The following is a 13,578-nucleotide window of genomic DNA, read 5'->3' as shown; positions in this document are numbered from 1 at the left end:
CGGGAAGCTAACACCAGCTCGCAGCAGCTAAGCTACCTGCTCAAACGGCTGCTGCCTGCTGCTAGCCTCGGCTCCTAACACGGACGATAGCCTTGTTTTCTAGGACGTCCGAAATCGCGAGCCGTGGCTTTCTCCACGTGGAAAAAAGCAACACACTGCTACCTCTTCTAATGTGTGCTACGACATTTGCCTTTTGCGTGCTTGTTTTTCGAGTCGTTTATGCTAAGATTGGCGCACTTCGAGGCGCCATGTTAAAGAAGGTGGGGGAGGGGTGAACAACAGTGCTCGATGCGCAGGCGCTCCCGTGTCGCAGCGAACGCGGGCCGCAGGTTGTGCTGCTCATTCATGTTTTCGCTGACCTCGTGCTGCTCTAATAAGTCCCAGCTCCTCGTGCCACAACAAAAATCTCGTGCAATAACTGTTAAACAGGGGCGCTGATGCGCTATTTCGATGTTTGGAAGACCGAATTGTCGTTAATTAAGTAAAAGTCACTTACACGTGGAACTTGTTGCAATGCGTTGATTTCCCCTAATGCGCTTTCTTATGATTTCAGATTAATCGACCTTCCCCGGAGGTGCAGGACCCCCCCTAATCAAACAAAGTTGCCTCGTGGAGCAGCATGGCTGGCCTTCCATGTGATGCTGTAATGGTCTGTGTATTGCCAAAGTGCTTACAGTGCAGGTAGTACTATGGAATACCTACTGCAGTGGAGGCACTTACAGCAATACCCTGACACTGATGTGCACAATCTTCTGATGTTTCATGTCTTTTTTTTTTTTTTCCCGTTTGAAGTACTGTCTTTGTGCTAAGGTGCATCTAGTGCAGATAGTGAAATAGACTAGCACCTACTGCCCTAAGTGCTCCTTCTGGCATAAGGGGCTGTGATAAGCGCCACCAGACAATTTTTTTTGAACTTCTAATTGGGCTCAAATATCTCGCAGTTCTCTGCTAGTTTTGCATAGTTGCACTACAAGAATATATGAGTTGTGCAAATCTATGCAAAACTGATGGTGGCCTGCTTGCTCTCCACCTGTTTAGATTTGCGTTTGTTTAAAATTTGTGTCACATCAGCCTGATTAAATTCAACTATGACAGTTTAAAAAAACAAACAAATCACCAAATGGGAGTGTCTGCCAGTAATCGTCCAATGAACTCAGTTTCAGCAGTACTAAAGTGCTTATAGTGCAGGTAGTGTTTTGCACAATCTACTGCAATGTAAGCACTTGAAGTACTTCTAACTGCATCTTTCTGTGGAATGGCCGAAGGTGGATTTCTGTCGATCGTCGTGTGGTCAGTTTTGCTGGTTTGCATTCAGCTTTAACAGTGTTTGCTGTGCAAATCCATGCAAAACTGACTGCGTTGATGAGCTATATTCTGCTAAGTGGGACTGGCAGACTTCATCAGAGGTTCTTTAGGTTTTATTGCATGTGATCGGAGACTCTAAGACATCCCTTTCTGTGTAGGTGGGGATGGGTAGCAATGCTGTGTTCCTCCAGGTATTGCACTTGTCCCGGCCTGTGTGGAAACGAGGAAATGGAACGGACCTGAATCTTAACTGGATATGTTGGTTTTTCATCCATTTGTTAACAGTGTTAGCTTTAAAATTTTCAGGTGGTTATTGTAACACTTCTTGAAAGATTAAATTTCTATTGCACATTCCTCTGACTCTGTGTTAATCTCTGAGTTGGCAGTTAAAGGTTTAAACACTGCAAAGTTGATGGATTTTGGCTAGACGTAAACTATTTTGGAGCTTTAAATCGTGACGTGTCACGTCGTGGCTTTCAAAACCTTATCGTAGTCTTTGACTAGTCTCTGGACTACCTTTTGGCATTACTCGTGTTGCTGTTGCATGTGATCAAAAAGTCATCTGCAAGCCAGAAACCTTTGTTACAAGTGGCTGTGCTCTCTGTAGTTGAAAACATATTTTAATTTTACATATTAAGGCTCTCCTGTACACACAAAACTAAAGACCTGCATTTATAGTGCAGGCACAGTCACATGAAGGTGGCCATTCACTAGATAAATCAACATGAGGTTTCTCAATCCGCGTCTGAGCGAGTTCATATGAAAGAGGGGACATTGGTGACTTCTGACCAATCACAAACATGGATAAGTGGACACTGATTACACAGTGCAAAGTATTACGGGAGCAGGAGACGGGGGAAAAAGCAACCTAGTGTGCTTTGCTCAGTTTGGAAAAAGGTCTGCTCTGGGGGAAAACGGTTAAACCTATTTGAACTCACAAAGGAAAGCCTGCAGGATAAATGTTGTAGGTAAAGAGTATCTGTCATTAAGAAACTGGAGAATCTGGTGGATTACCATACATGTTCTGTTTGCAGCCCTGTTGGTGTTTAAGGGGGTGAAAGGCATGACTATAAAGCCTGAATTATCTGCTCTGGTATAAACGTTTACAAGCACATTTTAGTCTTAGGTCTAAGAATCAGGCTTTATTACTGACGTTCAGTAATCCAGAAACGCAAAGACTTGAGCGCACTGAGGGCCATTTTTTTTTAGGCAGCTGGTGGGAATTTCATACTTTAAACATAATCTGTACTAGGGTTAGCTCTGCAGCACAAGGTACCATGGCGATCAACTGCTTTTTTTCTTTTCTTTTTGAAACACTGCATACCTGGTCTTAAAGTTAGACGCCATAGATTATAATCTCATGAAGTTTAAACAAATCCTAAACATCATGCAAAATTGTGAATGAATGAAGTAAATGAATGGGGGACAGGCACACCAGTTTACATTAAACTCAGCACACAAATGGGCTTTTAAATATTTATCTTTTCACAATTAAACCACACGCGTACGCGTCATTAAAACCACAACTTCGTACTTTTTTAGTTTATCGAGCCTGGCGATTGTAAAGAAGCTCATGTCCTACAGAATAGGAGCCATTCTGACTTCATTGAGGACGTAATAAATAAAAAAAATCTGAAAATCTATAGTTCATCTAATTTTAATCCTAAAATATTAAAATTAGTTTGACATCCTTCCAAGTTTTGGAGAGAAGGCTTTAAAGACGGGTCAATGCTGAGCTCTGCCCACTAGATGGCGCTGCCTGGTAGCGCTTGTGACGCGGATTCAACCGCTGGGTGCAGGTAACATTATGGTACCGCCTCTGCTCTCGGTCCAGCCAACTTGGCCAACATGCCTCTTTGAAAGCGTCAAGTCACACGGCTGTAACTTTGTCTCTGCGTGTGGATTTAAAGGGTAATCCGCAGCGTTTCCCCGACGGAAACACAAACCCGACACGTGCCGACGCTCAACCCTGAGATGTGGACTCACCTGATAACCGACGCACTCTAGCTTTAAGAGAAATATCAACTTCCAAAAAGACTTTTTTAAGTATTTATTTATTTATTTTAATTTTTTTTAATTTCTTGTGATCATTCACCCAGGATTTTATACAAATGGATGCGCTGTGGGTCCGCTGTGTTTTCCTCCTGGCATGTTGCTGTGCATCAGGACTCGGCAGCGCAAACAAATGCGACGAAGTGCGCAAAGTTTTCCAACTCAGACAAATCGGACCAAGTCACTTATTGCCTTCAAATCCAAGACCAGGTATGTTGAGAGGTTTCCTTCCAGATGAAATCTCACAAAACATAGACGGTAATGCAAATGACTATGTCCTCATTTACATCTTCACGTCACCCAATCAGCACAAGAAACACTGATTGGAAGGAAATGAAGACCCGCGTACAGAAATCATTAACAGCTGTGTAGCTGCTTTAACCTGTCATTTTCCGTCTTTGCTGTGACAAAACGTGCATTTTAAACACATTTTCACGTGTGTGTGTGTGTGTGTGTGTGTGTGTGTGTGTGTGTGCGGTTATTGTAATGACAGAAGAGGACTCACATGTGGCTTTGTGACTTTTAGATCAAGATATATAAGATTCAGACAAAATCCACTCATTCATCTGTTAGTGTCATATTTGTACGTGTTGAAAGTGTTACACAGCATAAATACATTTGGAAATGCCTCTAAATATTATTATTATTATTATTATTATTATTATTATTTAAAAAAAAGCAGACACACCAGTGCAAATGAAGCATAAATCAGGCAGCTTCAGCTACACTAAACCAGTAGCTGAAGCTGCTGAGATTACTAGTGGGCCATGATGAAAAGCTTTCTTTCGGGTGTTTACAGCAGATAAGTGGCTTGGAGAGATAAACAGGAATTATTGTGAGTAAAGTTAGGCAAACTAGGACTCACTTAACTTTCTGAACGCCACACATGGTAATTCGGCTCAAGATTTCTTTTTTTTTTTTTTTGGAGGGGGAGAATTATGGGTGTGGGTATTTCATGTAGGCTGTCATTGACTGGATGGCTGCTGCCTCCTGCTCCTGGTCTTCTCTGGCCTCTTCCTGGAAAAGTAAATCTTAATGGTGTTGACTGCCATCCTGCCACAAACTGCTCCCTATAAACTTCGCCACCCCATCTCCCTGCTGCAGTGAGGAAAAATTATTCAAATGACTGAAAAACCCTCAAATGCCTCATAAACCTCTAAATAACCCTTATGTTACCATCATCACTCCTCAAACCAGCCTGTGTGGCTGTGTGGATTTAGGGTTTGCTGCTGTGTCGGTACAGAACTGCAAACTTAACTTTAGGCATTATAAGCTCTTAATTCAGTGGCTCCTAACCCTGTGAAAACATTTGCCACTCTTTAAAGCTCACACTTTTCTAACAACCTCAGGGCTTAAAGTGCATCATAACAGTGGAAAGATGTAAATCGTTGCCTTGATGGATTCAGATTATTGTCCTGACATACAGCGGGTAGTGTAATGAGAGATAGTGAGAGGTAAAGTTTTTTTTTTCTTTTTCTATAATTGAAGTGAGGTTTGTGGAAAAATAGCCCCTAGAAATTCCAGGAATCTAAGATACAGAGCTGTTTCCATGTTTGACAGTGCCTGCCTGATAAGAAGTGCCAGTTCGGGTCAAAACGCAGCAAGTCAGAGGTCCATCACCCTGGCTAAAAATGCTGTTGACTGCAGTGATGGAAGTGGAAATAGTTCTGGAAAGCATTTAGGTTAAAAAAGCAGGACCTGGGGCACTTTCATGTCGTCTTATCAGGAAGACTTTGAATTCCTCCACGTGTGCCATCGCCTGCTCTGCTCTCCTCCCCTCACTCTTGAAGCTCGCAGCGCACTGATAGTGTCTCTGGCAACAGCTCAGCACACTCTGCCTAGGCATGTCGGGGAGGCTGTTGCAGAGTTTTCGGGCTCTTTGAGGATGTTTTGATTGTCCCTTATGTGGAGAGACTGCTTGTGTTTTGCAGCAGTGGCATATTCAAGACATCAGTTGAGTGAGATGATAACGCTTTGATGCAGATCTTACCTCCGGATCTCGTTGTTTTGGGTTTCTTGCTTCAGCAAAGCATTTATCAACCTGTGCACTGCTAGAAAAGCCTCGTTGTAATGTCTTCTTAACCAATGTTTGATGAATGTCCGCTGGCTTTGAAATAATTCTCAGGATAAGCTGTTGATGCTTCACATATGTAGGCTGTTTCTTTGTCAGAGTTTCGATCAGTAGGTTTTCAAATGCACTCACAGTTTATCATGCGCACATGCATTTTTATCCATCCTGTTGATGTGTCTCTATTGTGGTCTAGTTTCATCCATTGCTTTAGTGCACATTAAAGTATTGTACTGAAATGTTTGGTTTTTATGGTTCCCAGAAGATTACTAAATCTGACATCTTATTGCACCTCCATCAGCTTGACATGCATGAGATTTGCTGAAATGGACCTCAAGAGCTATTGAACTGCCCCACAGTTTGGTTCTCCACCACATGAATTGTTGGCTTAGCACATTTCGTCGATGTATTCATCCAATACTTTAGTTTTCAGACCAGATATCTGCAAAACTTAACATTATCATCAGCCACATCTGAGGTCACTGTCCAGCCTAAGCATAGGTTTCTGGCACAACTTTAACCCAACTTAAGCTGCATGAAGGAGAAGTAAATTAATAAAAAAAACCCCTCCAAGTCAGAAGTCCAGCAACATCTTCTTCAGGGACCAAGATGAAATGTTTTGGTATAGAATTAAAGTTCCATTGACGGGTCCATAATTTGTTGGACAAAGACACAATTTTTGTGGATTTGCATCTGAACATCACTGCAGGGGATTTTAAATCAAACAATTAATATGTGAATAAAATGCAGATTTACAGTTTAAATTCAAGGGGTTTTGCAAAAAAGATTTAACTTTTTGCAAAATTATGAGATATTTTTTTGCATAGTCCCCTATTTTCAGAGGCACTATAGTAATTGGACAGATGACTGACAAGCCTTTTTGTGGCTGTTTGGGGCCTGTTCCCTTGTTACTGCATGACAAATGAAGCAGATACACCATTTAAAGTTGAGTATCTAAAGTGTGAAATTTTTATTTTGTAGCTTTTTGCTGCAATTTTAAATATGTGGCCCAGAGTGATGCTGGTGACAGAGAAAGAGGCCATCACAACAAAATAACCCTATCAGAGAGAGAGAGAACAAACTTTAGGATAGGCCACATCAGCAATCTGGTACATTGACCAGCTCAGAAGCACCAAAAGGCCCAAAAGACCACAGAAGACATCAAAATCACAACCTCTAACAAAGTCAAGGACACTCCCGAGGAGGTAGGCGTATCATCGTCGAGGTCTACAATCAAGACACTCCTTCATGAATGTAAATAGAGAGGGTTTACAACACGGTGAAAACCACTGGTTACTCTCAAGAGCAGGAAGGCAAGATTAGAATTTGCCAGAAAACAACTCAAAGAGGCCACAAATGAAACCAAGATGAACTTGAAGAGAAGAGTATGGAGAAGGAGAGGAACGGCTCACAATCTAAAACATAACACATTATCTGTCAAACATCACGGAGGCAGTGTTATGGCATAGGCGTGTACGGCTGTCAGTGGAACAGCCACTAGTGATATTGATGATGTGAGCGCTGATAGAAGCAGCAAGATGAATTGTGAAGTGTCCAGTGCTTTACTCTCAGCTCAGATTCAGATAAATGCTGCGAAACCGATCAAACAGCACTTTGCAGTACAAATGGACAATGACCCAAAGCAAACAGCAAAAACAGCCTAGTTTCTCAAGCTAAAGAAAAGGGAAGGATAAATGGGATATTCTTAAATTGGCAAGTCAGTCACCTGATCTGAACCTGATGCAACATGCTTTTGAGTTAATGAACACAAATTTGAAGGTAGAAAGACTCACAAACAAGCAGCAACTGAAGGTGGCTGCAGTAAAGGCCTTACATGTCCACGAGTTCTAGACTTTAGGCAGACAGTGACCACAAATTATTTTCATCAAGTACTAAAAATAGTGCTTATATTTAAAATCGTGCTTGTTTGTCTAATTAAAGTTGAGCCTCTGGAAATAAAAAAAAATGGCTGCAGTTCCTGTAATTTATGTCTTACGTCTGTGACCATGTGTTAATAGCAGCGTGGGCTGTCAAATCCCTTAAATCTGAAAGCAAGATGGCAAAAGATTTCAACTTCCCCTCTGTGTGTTTTAGCTTTATCATGTTTTAATCCGTAAAGCTTCAAGCTTCACTAACATGTAGTGTTGATGACTCTTAGGTTCAGACCTTCAGGTGTGTGTTTCCAAGAACTCCACATGCTGCACCAAAAAGATGGAGGAGAGGTACCAGGTGGCAGCCCGGAGAGACATCCAGAACCTTCTCCAGACGTCCAGCTCCAGCCTGAAGTTTCTCATAGCGCGCAACGTGGCCGCTTTTCAAGGTAGGTACTTCTTTCTTTGTGTTCAGTCGTCGTGCTTGTAAGCACGTGCTGAGTTCAAATGTTTATCGTTATAACATGTGCGTAGATGTTTTCTCATGTTTTCAAGCTGAAGTATACTTAAAGGAGTTAAGGTTTGTGAGGGTGCTGTCAAAACAGGGGGTGAGTCAATTTGACTCCACATCAGAGCAGACAGAGAGTTTCTGTCCTCCTTACAGCTACCATGTGATCTTCAGATTAGATATGCCGGCTGTTTCTGTTAGAGCCTAGAGAGGCCGTGTGTAGGGGTGAATATCTGTCAGGTGTGTGTGCCGAGGATTCCTGTGCAAGGCCTTAAACTTTATCCTGGGAATAAATCAAAACTGTTGCATAATCTCGAATTTGGAGTGCTGGCCTTGGTAGTTGTCTGATCATAAACGCATCTTAAAGGAACTGAAGTGGCCTTCCATCGCTGTGTTGTTTTTCATTCCTCTCCATCCTTTCACTCAACAATGACTTACAGGTAGCAACTTGCCTCTCTCTGCACGCTCTCCTTTTTCTCCCTTCACTCCGGCTGATAGCCGACATACGATGGCTGAATGGGTGTGCAACAAATTTAGAGCTTATGACTTAAATGTACAATTTCAGACATACAATTAAGCCACTTCAGTTTAATGATGTCTCTCAGCTTAAAAAAAAGGCGTGCTGTTATCCTCCCCCGACGCTCCAGAGATTTATAGGAGTGACTTGCATGATCACAGTGTTTCAGTCGCGGTTTGCAGGGGCATTGCCCTGTTTTTGTCATCAGATGTTTCTTGTGTCTTTTTCAAGGCTGAAAAGTTGAAAGAAAACACACACTGTAGCCTTTCTTCAGAAGTTTATGAAGGATGACACATCTGAAACAGTTAAAACTGCTGACACTGGGAAAGTGTAAGGATTGTAGCAGCTGCTTTATACTCCCCGTGGCAATAAAATGTTAAAGTTTCACTCAGTTATGAAGTTTTTAATAACAGTCTCATCTATGTGTTGTACATTTGGTAATCTAGTGAGGAGTTTTAGCTGCAGGAACCTGGGATCAAACTAAAAATGAACCATTGTGTCCATCTTCAGTGTAATAAAGGACATCGGAGCCCTGTGGCACAGAGGGATCACATTAGACATGAATCACACAGACATATTTAGCAGGATCAAGCTATTGCTCTTTTTATGACAAAACAAAAATTGCATTTAGACTCCTGCTTAAATGTCAATCTGTGTGTTCTTCCAGAGGTCTCCTTAAAGCCTCTGGACTCCGGGGTCAGCTGTGGTAACCAGTAGCTGCTTGAAAATAAGCAGCACTCTCATAGTTTGGTCTGTGGAAAGGCAGCCAGAGTGAGCTTGTGCCAAACTAAACAGAGATCCCTGTCAACATCAGCTTGCATCAGTCAACAAACAGCGGCGACTGCTTCCAGCATCCAGGCTGAATAATACAAGTGGCAACAGACGTTCAGAATATTAGAGTCACAGCTGCATTGTTACTGAATATTTCACATATTACACCATTATGCAAAGCTGATGAGCTGTTTGGGTTCTTTATTTGTTTTTATATTTCAGACTAAATCAGGGCTGCCAATAGATGAAGCTGTTTCTTTCATTCTTAATGTTCTGATTATCATATATAGCTTTGAAAACTAAAGGTCATAAAATTAAATGAAAAGAAATGGTTCCCATCAATGTTTCTTCTTAGTAAACGTCATTTAAAATGAACGTTTCTGAATCTCTGACATCTGACAAATCTGTTTATTTCCCGCCAAAAACTGCAGTTCCTTGAGTGACCACTTGAGGCAGGATGTAAAACTGAGTCAATACCAGCAAGTCAAACTCTAGAGGAGGAAAAAAATATGCTTATAGTCTGGAACAAATTGCTAACTTCACTCTTTGTGACAGCTTTAAGGAGAGTGATTTCTTCCTTTCTTTCTATTAATGATGTGCCCATTTCAAACATTAATACATGTCCATGCTGCAGTATTTTTTGGGCGATTGGCAGGTATACTTAATAACACAGAGAAAAGGAAACGACAACAACAACGGTGTATTAGATGTGTTAGGTGGTTGCTAGGCATGTAAAATTCGACTTTTGCAAATATAGATATTACATATTAGATATTCTTGTGAAATAGGTAGAGCGGGTCCTCTAACAACTAATTCCTGGCTCCTCCTTCCATATGTTGAAGCATCCTTGGACAAGATACTGAAGTCCAAGTGGCCTGATGCATCCATCTGAGTGTGAGTGTGTGCGCACGAATTTTAGATAAAAGTGCTTAGACGTAAATAGACTGAGAGTGAGTAGAAAATTGCTATATAAGTACCAGTCAATTAAATTAAAATGATAAGGTGCATTTATAAGGTGTTATAGGTGCATAAATACTAAAAGCAAGTCAGGCGATTACATTTCCTGTTGACATGTGCTCACAGATTCAGACTGAGTTATCAAATTATTAACAAAATTCAACATATTTTTCACTGAAATCACCTAAGTCAGCCTCACTGGGTCAACCCAGAACTAGATCTGCTTGAAAGTAGCTATCGTTGGCCCTATAATGGATCATTGAACCATCCCTTTGTTGGAGTCTGGTTGCACGGCAAGAGGAATACAAAACTGATAAGGATCATGGATTCAGATCAGATTAGGCCTGGATCCATTTTCACTCTGGTGACTGTGTGAGCTCATCCCATCATCATTCATAGCAGCTCACTTTATCCTGACATGATCTTCTCATTTAAAGTATAGATGTAGACTGCTCTGTTACAATTTTTAGTAACTATAACACACTCATTACATATGCTTACTGTTAGGCTCCCAGTAACTCAGTAAAACATCTCTGCCATGACTGTAAGAGAGACAGAATCTGATAGTGAAGCCTGATATTAGATCAGGTTATAAATGCATACACTGGAAACCATTAAAACGTTTTTTCTTAGTGTTATTAAGCATTTCTGTCCAGTAATGGCAGAAATAATGAAACCCTCTATAAAATAAATAAATAAAATAGGTTGTTAGAGCCCATTAGTACATTAAACCTTTCCTGAATAATTATTGAAAAAACAAAATGGTCATAAACTTGAGCAAAAACAGCTTTTATTTAAGGGCGGCTCCGTCCCCACAGTCTGTTGCTATCTGGGTAACTGATATCACATCTGTTTCAGTTTCTGTCACTTATGCTTTGTTTGCAGCTGAATAATTAGATTTAAAAATCAAATGTAAAATTCTTCATCTAATGAAGATTCTTGATGGGCAAACGATGTCAGCAGACATGATAAAAAATATGCTTTTTATTTAACTTTGTTTGATGAAGTGCACCAAGCTAATTAAAAGGACTTTTTTCTTTATTCCTCTTTCTTTAAGGTAAATATCACGGTCAATAAACACGCGTCCATGTTCCTCGGTACACTGAATTAAAATGGAGACTCTGCTCTTTATTTACCAGTTGCCATGGTGAATCCTGGTATTGGCGCTCCATTGATGGTGGCTTCGTTTCTGCGTGCACTTAGCTCAGAGTTGATTGAACTAACTCTGATCAGCCTTTCTGGAGCAGGAAGATCAGAGTTGCTGATCTAACGGTCAATGAAGTTAGAGTTTGTTTTTAAAATCTGAGACATTGTTGAAGAGTTTGCACTTCCTGGAAAAAGGGCCCCAATGGTGCGGAAGGAGCTCATGGACAAACATACATATATAGACAGACAAAGGATTATTTTGTTGTATTCTAGAAAGATATTAACACTAAAAGTCTGAATTATTAGGGGCATGGCAGCTTTAACTGATCGGTAGGTGACGTTTCATCTCTGTCATCATTCTGTTGTAGAGAAAAGAGCTTCAAGGGTTACTCCTAGTAAGGGGTGAAGAGTTAAGCTGATTTGGTGTTGTTCCTGCATTGTCATAATAATGCTAGGATCAACATTCCAACTGACCAATCACATTGCAGTGATTTCATAGCTTTCCAATGTGGGGAAAAAAGAAAAGAACATTGCCTGCGTTTATATAAAAGTCTGTTACATCACTGCTGCTGGTTTAGTGGTGATGGTTCTTGCTCCAAAGGCAGAGAGTATGTATTTGGTTCAGTTTGTTTGTGTGTTTGTTAGCTGTGTAGTGTCCGGAGTTTGTAAGATATCATGTTAAAATGTTGTGTGATGGTAGATATGAATAACAATTTGTTGAATTTATGGGAAACTCAGGTCTAGATCACACCCTTTGGGGAAGCTGCGCTCTCTGAGTGCACTTGTTCCTAATAGCATTAGCCAAACTTTGGCTAATGCTAACTAAATGCTAACACAACTCCATTGGTCAGTTGCAGTATTGATCCTGAACCAATGTTATTATGATAATTTATGAATGAAACCAACACTTCACTCTTATCGTGCATTGTTTTTAAATATTAAATTTAGCATCCACATTAACAATATAATAATTAATAATTAATAGGTTTACAGACTGGTGAGTGATACTGAGGAGGTTATGTCTGTGTTTTATTTGTGTGTTCAAAATCAAAGTCAAAAAACACTGCTCCTATCAAAACATCACTCTCTAAAAGTTACTGTTTACTTAGAAAATAATAGCTCATAAATACGAAAGATAACATAACGTGCAATAAAGTGCAAATGATTAAAAAAAGAGACGTTTAGTTCATTGTAACCTAACTTCCTCTCTGTACACCTGTTGAATGTTGTTTGTCTTGTTGTTGAGGTAAACCTGTGCTAATCAGAGCTGATATTTGCTCAAATGTAGACAAAGACTTTTCGGCTCACAGCCTTAAGTGTCTGTTTACACACACGCACACACACACACACACACACACACACACACACACACACACACACACACACACACACACACACACACACCCACCAGAGCCACCCACGTGGCATTGTTCTATTTGGCGTACATGCTTTAAGAGCCTTTGTCACACTGAGAAGACTCACTGTGGCACGATATGTATGGGAAGCACGGAGGGACAGAAATGTCTGGCAGGTTTTTAAGATCTTAACAGAGTGGAAACAGAACTGTTTTGCAGTTCATGTGCAGACATAAAAGAATCCCAAGTCAAGCATTTAATCCGTCGCTCCTATCTGGGGAATGTTCAGTGATGCTGAATTAATATGAATGAATTATTTCTCATTCGTCTTGTGTGAGTGTGAGACTTCTTTCAACTGTCTTTAGGTTATAATGGGAGTAAAGCAAAGAGCCAGCAACCTTCTATAGCATCTTTGGGGAAAAAACTACTCTCAATACTTCCTGCGGTGCTGTTCTGCTTCATGTTTATAGTATATAATAAAAAAAAGAAAAAAATGGACAGGCGAGCTTTATCTTCCAGAGCCGGGGGCGGGGGTGTGGAGCAAAAACAACCCTGGTAGACGGAGTCTCCAAATGATTGGCAGCCTGCACTGTAATTTGAGAGACAACAAAGAACATGCAGAGTGTCTAATGCATTACAACCACAGACAGGAAGAAGCACGAGTTAAAAGGGGGTCGGCTAATGTGGTCATTTGTTCTGTGCAAAGCCTTCAATTAGGCATCTTTATATGATGCTGCTGAAGGGAGAGGGGGATGAGGAAATTAGAGGAATGTAGCTGGATAAACACTTAGGAGACACCGAGAAATAAAAGGAACCCATAAAATGCTATTTAAATTTTTGTTTTTTTCCCCTAGTGGACTCTGGTGTATTTTTATTCTTTAAAAAAATCTTCAAGGGCATCTTTTGTGAGGGGAAAAGAAAACAATTGGTGATTTAAGACAATGAAAACGAGCTCTTGAGCTGTTAATTGTGAGCAGTGCCTCAAAGCAGAATTCATCCTGCAGGAATGGTTCATTACATTTCTTAAG

General features: G+C 40.7%; 1 protein-coding gene across 1 annotated transcript in view; it reads left to right on the top strand.

The window, feature by feature from the left end:
• Positions 1 to 3,214: 3,214 nt before the first annotated feature.
• The window catches only part of gpc5a (glypican 5a), a 138,324-nt gene continuing 127,960 nt past the window's right edge, over positions 3,215 to 13,578 (top strand). Inside the window, exons 1-2 of the mRNA XM_006780326.3 lie at positions 3,215 to 3,567; positions 7,584 to 7,745. Of these exons, the coding sequence (XP_006780389.2) occupies positions 3,417 to 3,567; positions 7,584 to 7,745 (313 nt within the window). The 5' untranslated portion in view covers positions 3,215 to 3,416. The remainder of the gene's footprint in view (positions 3,568 to 7,583; positions 7,746 to 13,578) is intronic.

This window comes from Neolamprologus brichardi, chromosome 1, assembly GCF_056152115.1.
Source record: "Neolamprologus brichardi isolate AB-2024 chromosome 1, ASM5615211v1, whole genome shotgun sequence".
NCBI classification, from domain to species: Eukaryota; Metazoa; Chordata; class Actinopteri; order Cichliformes; family Cichlidae; genus Neolamprologus; species Neolamprologus brichardi.
The sequence above is the reverse complement of the archived record's forward strand: the minus strand, read 5'-3'. Positions and strand labels throughout refer to the sequence as shown.